This window comes from Micropterus dolomieu, linkage group LG11 (genome assembly GCF_021292245.1).
Source record: "Micropterus dolomieu isolate WLL.071019.BEF.003 ecotype Adirondacks linkage group LG11, ASM2129224v1, whole genome shotgun sequence".
NCBI classification, from domain to species: Eukaryota; Metazoa; Chordata; class Actinopteri; order Centrarchiformes; family Centrarchidae; genus Micropterus; species Micropterus dolomieu.
This window is the reverse complement of record NC_060160.1, coordinates 19213936-19220333: the sequence shown is the minus strand read 5'-3', so window position 1 is coordinate 19220333 and position 6398 is coordinate 19213936. Positions and strand designations below refer to the sequence as shown.

Sequence of the window (6398 nt, the reverse complement as noted above, 5' to 3'; positions counted from 1 at the left end):
GCAAAGACAATACCTCAGATAATGAATGAATCACCTCACTGTACAGGTCTTCCAATGTCCTTGGCTGGCTTATTGTGCTCAGAGAGAAAGAGTGTGTGCGTGTGCGTGTGTGTGTGTGTGTGTGTGTGGGTGTGTGTTATCCGAAGTCCCCAGCTGGCAGATGGCTATCTCAGGACAACCATTATCCAACAGGTGTTTAAACAGCAGTAGGGAAGCGAAGGCAACTCTGGTCATCTACCTGCCCACATAGACAGTATAACACTGCATCTAAGCCTTCCTTTCACTGAAAAGGTCACACCAGAGACCTGCAGCTCTTGTTTAACGGGAAAATGTTTCTTTATATGTCCACGTTACTGACTGACTTTGCCTTGTTTTGCAGTGTAACCAAAGAAAATAAGAAGAAAACACTCTCAAAAGGTTCATCCTCAGAGAAAGCAAAGTGAGTTTGCTGAATGACCTTCAGTTACTTTATATGTTTCCGTTCATTGCTGTTCCTCTCACAAAGTTACAGCTTCTTGTTCAAATTGAAAAGAAATATGAGAAGGCAAATGATGAGGAGTAGCTTAGCTTCTTACCCCTCTGCCACATCGCATTGCGCATTAAGTCTTGTTATTAAGACTTGATTTAATGATTTTTTAACATTGTGTACTAGAGGTCTAATTGAAAATTACAATTATCTTCTCTCAGGCTGAAAAGGGCAATGAGCACAGAGCTGTTGGATGAGACTAGTCAGCCTGATGTAAGTAGTCTTTTAAACTCATTGAAAATAGTGGATTTAGAAACGTTGAGCATGCATGTACAATTAAAGGAGTAGTTTGACATTTTGGGAAATGTGCTGCTTTGCTTTCTTGCCAAGTGTTAGATGAGAAGATTTATACCATTCTTTATACCAAGCTGGAGCTAGCAGCTTGATAGCTTAGCTAAGCATAAGGACTGGTAACATCTAGCCTGGATCTGGTTAGAAAATCTGCCAGCACCTGTAGATTACTGTTTAACATGGTACATTGTGGGGTGGGGGGTGGGGGGTTGGCCTAAACACTGGTTGCAGTCTTTATGCTAAGCTAAGCTAACAGGCGTCTGGCTGTAGCTTCATATTTAACTGACAAACATGAGCATGGTATCAATCTTCTCGTCTTACTCTAGGCAAGAAAGCAAATAAGTGTGCATCGTGCAAAAAGTCGAACTGTTCCTTTAAAGGAAACAGCAGTTCACCTGGAAATCCCCACATGATTGTGACTAAAGTCTGAAGTTACACACTCATCACTGCATTTACCATTTTCATGCGTACCTAAAACAGTATTATTGAACTTATTGTATTCAACAGTGTAACTATGGTTACAAAGAGGCAGCAATTGTCTAAAGATTTGAACAAAACATGGAAATATTATCACCTTAGGCATGTTACAGAGCTTTCCTTTCATACAACTGCACATATGTTCACATACACCCACGTGTTTGCTCACAGATACAAACACACACACACATTGTTGAACTGTAAGTACACACATACATGAGCATGCACACCCGTTTGCCCACAAGCCACCCACATACACAAATGCACACACCCTTTTACCCACTGAGTAAAGTGCAGCTGGCCCTGACCATAGGCCAGACTTGTCCATTACTCATTACTGTTTACAGGGAGCTAATCCACGTGTGGTCGATGACTCACTGAGCTCTGCTCGTGTTCCTCTGTTGGCAAGAGATTCAGATCTGTTGTATCTGGGTTAAAGACCCGGCCATTTCACTCATCTCCAATCCTCTATGATCGACTCAAGCACACCCCTCTCATCCTTCCGCACAGTAGGGTTGCATTGCAGCTCATTTTGATCTACTTAATCAGCATTTGCCTGTTAATTTAAACTATTTATAACACAATCACTATTTTAATCAGTCAGTATTGAATGGCTATAAGGACTGTGTAACTGAATTGGACAAGTCCAACCTGTTGTGACTTAACTCTATTGATTCTTTTGCTCAGGTTGCATCCCATGGGTGCATTCCTCACCAGACATACCCGCACATACACTCACAGGCAGGAACATGAGCAGACAAACTGCTTTTAGACATACAAACAGTCTTTATCTCACATATACACACACGAACAAACTCACACAGACTCAAACCACAGGTCGATTGTGTTTTTCAGTGGCGACATATTGTGTTGTATTTTGCTGTATTGTTACAGTCTTCAGATTACAACCCACAGCAAGAGGCTCTGACAAAGAAACAGACTGCTACTCTGGAGGAAATCAAGGCCTTGACAAATCAGGTACACACACAGGACACACTTGTTTCTGTCACTCAAGAGGATGTTGCACTGACTTATAGCCCAAAACACTGGAACTCAGGAGCTATGACAGATTTACCAATCAACAATGTTCAACACTGCAAACTTTGATTGGTTTGTAAGTACTAGCCCCTGAAAAAGGACTTTTTTGCCACATGGAACTATCACACAATTACTAAATGTAGTTCTTCAAAAGGTTCTTGGTTTCTTGGGAAAGCCCTTAACCAAAATCCAAGTCAAAAAAAAAAAAAATGATTTGTGTTGATTAGCATTTTGTCATCATCGTAGGGAGTCCCAAATGGGAGATGTGTTTCCTTAATGTGATTAATTCAAAAGAGCAGAGAGGTGTAGACCGTACTCCGTGATATTATTTACAGAAACCCAGCAATTCCCACCAAGAGCAAGCACTAGGTGACAGAGGCAAGGAAAAAACTCCCTTTAAGAGTCAGAAACTTCGAGCAGAACGATGGCTCAGGGTAGGCGGCCATCTGCTGGTTGGGGGTGAGGGAGAAAGAGAGAGAGAGAGAGACACACACAAAGAGGGAGAGAGGGATGGGGAGGGGGAGCAGCCTACACAATATACACACAGAGGTACAGACAATAAAGGTAATGTTGGAACAGACTGAATGAATAATGGTGATATTTATAGTACAGTTTATGATAATAATAATAATGCCCCGGCCTTTCTGTGTGGAGTTTGTATGTTCTCCTTGTGTCTGCGTGGGTTCACTCCGGGTGCTCCGGCTTCCTCCGACCGTCCAAAGACATGCAGCCTAGGTTAATTGGTGACCCTAAATTGTCCTTAGGTGAGAGTGTGACTGGTTGTTTGTCTATGTGTGGCCCTGCGGTGGACTGGCGACATGTCCAGTGCTTTTTATAATATGATCTCTTTTCCTGGTTCCTGTTAGAACACTTGCTGCAGCATTCTGGATCAGCTGAAGAGTCTTAATGGACTTTTTCGAACAGCCTGATTATAAGAATTGCAGTAATCCTAGAAGAAGCAACAAATGCATGGACTAGTTTTTATGCATCATTTTTAGACAGGATGTTCCAATATTACATAGGTGAAAAAAGGCAGTCCTTGAAATATGCTTAATGTGAGAGTTAAATGACATGTCCTGATCAAAGATAACTCCAAGAATCCTCACAGTGGTGCTGGAGGCCAGGGCAATGCCATCCAGAGTAATTATATCTTTAGATAATGCGTCACGGAGGTGCTTAGGCCCCAGAACAATAACTTCAGTTTTATCTGATTTCAACATTAGAAAATTACAGGTCATTCAGGTTTTAACATCCTGAAGGCACATTTTTAGTTTAGCTAACCGATTAGTTTCATCTGGCTTGATCGATAAATAAAACTGAGTATCATCTGCATAACAATGAAAGTTTATGGAGTGTTTCCTGACAATATTGCCTAAAGGAAGCATATATAAAGTGAAGAGGATTGGTCCCAGCACAGATCCTTGTGGAACTCCATGACTAACTTTGGTGTGCATGGAGGACTCATCGTTAACATGTACAAACTGAGGTCGATCTGATAAAAAGGACTTAAACCAGCTTAGAGCGGTTCCTTTAATGTCAATTAAATGTTCCAGTCTCTGTAATAGGATATGATGGTCAATGGTATCAAATGCAGCAGTAAGATCTAATAAAACCTGAACAGGGACAAGTCCTTTGTCGGATGCAATTAGGTCATTGGTCATTTTCAGCAGTGCTGTCTCTGTGCTGTGATGAACTCTAAATCCTGATTGAAAATCCTCAAATTAACTTGCTCTGTAGAAAGTCACACAGCTGTTTGGCTACTGCTTTCTCAAGGATCTTAGAGAGAAATGGAAAGTTAGATATAGGTCTGTTGTTTGCTAAAACATCTGGATCAAGGTTGGGCTTTTTCAGAAGAGGTTTAATTAGTTACTTTAAAGTATTGTGGTACATAAATAGATTGATCATATCTAGTAAAGAAGTTCTTGCCAGGGGGTAAAACTTCTTTAAGCAGCCTAGTCGGGATGGGGTCTAAGAGGCAAGTTGATCGTTTAGATGAAGAAAGTATTGAAATTAGTTGGTAAAGATCGAGAGAAGCAAAGCAGTCTAAACATATATCCGGTTTTACAGCCGTTTCTAAGTTTCCAATTAATACAAGCACAAGCACAAGCACTGTAAATTACACACACATATACTGTATTTGTTTCAAATACACTGCGACAATCAAGATTGGCCGTCTGTCCATTCAGTGATTATACCTAACGTTGCAGGGTGACACATCCAAGCGATTGAGAAGATACAGACCAAGCTCCCACCGCTGTAAATGATGTCAGAGCACTCTATGACAATGCTTTGCTTTGGATTAGTGAACTCTTGGCAGTTACTATTGGGAAAAGAGGTGTTAGATAGTTTAGACATTGACCAATAGTATTAGCTTAATTTGTAAGCTAATATGGAGATTTTGATATGGAGAGAAGCAGTGGGAGAAGTGCAAAGAGATTAAGAGACAAATGAGGATAACTTATTCGTTTTAACATGCTGGTTGTTCTTTGTTGTATGTATTTAACAACACTAGTTGAATATTGAGCCATTTTCCTTAATACAGGGACATTGCCACATTATAAAATATCCTGAAAGCTCATCAGCACTCTTATTTAAAATCAATCCGTGTCACTGGGATCAGGCCAGGTCCCTATCTCAGGGTTATGATCTTTATTTTTATTGGCACCACTACACAAATCCATTCGGTAAAGATTATGATAAGCACCTGGCATTAGAAAAGAAATTTACAAAAAAAAAAGTCAATGTCCTTTCGACAAGCCTATAACCTCTAACTAACCTTTGGTCCCTGTTTCTGCAGCTCAATCAGGAGGCCCTGAAGGAGCACGAGCAGAAACGGAGGTCTCTGCCAGCAGAGGTGAAAGAGACTGTCAATGTCTGTGTTGGGGCCCACTTTCCTGAACTGGTCGACCAGACTAAAGACAAGAAGGTGCAGGGAGGGTGCTGCTATGGAGATGTATTCCTGGGTTAGATGGGCCCTTTGACCCTTCAGTTATCAAGCGTTGCCCTACCAACCTGTCACATAACCTTCTGTCTGAGAATAATAATGGAATAGTAGGAGATTATTCAATTAATTATTTCAATTTAGAATTGTTTTTCATAGAGAGTTTCTGTTTTGTTCTTAAATTTTAAGCCATAATGTTGTTTTCATGGATGTCCTGTAGACCAAAAGTTAGATTATTTGGAAGTTATATATTCTCTATTTGACTCTTTATTTCTGTTGCTTTTCACCAATGAAATATAATTAATACAGCGACAAATATCTTCTAGATGAAAGCACATCATTAAAAGCCTTAGTTTGGTATATACAGTCTCTTAATGAGTTCAAAAATGGGACTAAATGTAGCAGAAAAAATGGGTTATCAGAGTCTGCAGGCTGAATCGAGACAATGACTCCATCTGTCACACTTCAACACATGGTGTGTGCGATACTCCATGATGCTGCAGCAAAGCATTCACTCTGAGATTTAGGTGTGTTGTAACGAAAATCTTGCAGAAAAAAGGTACATTTCTCTTTAACTGGAACAAAGATCCTATAGAGTCATGATAATGGCAATACACCAATATTCCCTTTACAGTAAAAACATTATTTTCTCTTGTGATGTTCTTAATAAACTGTAATTTTGTACATGTTTTTTCCTTTATCTTTCCTGGGAAGTTTTACTGAATATGTTTACTTTCCAGTCTATAGTTGTGGTGGATCATAGGGATAAGACGTTTACTTGGAGGATAGAGAAATCTGTTATTCATACAAAAGTATCCAGGTTTCAGATCACTTGCATGCATCAGAGCAGGTGTGTCTTTTGTGACTCCACCACATCCAGCAAATCTGTCATTCTGGACAGACATTTCTGTTTGCTGCTTGAATACAATTTCAGCATTCCGGTTTACTGGCTATTATGTCACTCGGGTTGAAGACAAACCCGCGTGCATGGCAGATAATTATCAGGTGTTTAGATGTTGAGTATCCCATTTGCTATCAGAGTACTCCAGCTGGCATATCCAGGTGTCTGAAAACAGCATATGATATTTACATGCACTAAAAACCCGATCATGAGCAGGATACTAC

The 6398-nt window shown here is 40.2% G+C and overlaps 1 protein-coding gene across 1 annotated transcript in view; it reads left to right on the top strand.

Moving 5' to 3' along the window:
• Nucleotides 1-5957, top strand: part of plcb2 (phospholipase C, beta 2) — a 29782-nt gene extending 23825 nt beyond the window's left edge. Inside the window, exons 30-32 of the mRNA XM_046061828.1 lie at nucleotides 688-739; nucleotides 2189-2272; nucleotides 5130-5957. Of these exons, the coding sequence (XP_045917784.1) occupies nucleotides 688-739; nucleotides 2189-2272; nucleotides 5130-5300 (307 nt within the window). The 3' untranslated portion in view covers nucleotides 5301-5957. The remainder of the gene's footprint in view (nucleotides 1-687; nucleotides 740-2188; nucleotides 2273-5129) is intronic.
• The last annotated feature ends 441 nt before the right edge of the window (nucleotides 5958-6398 follow it).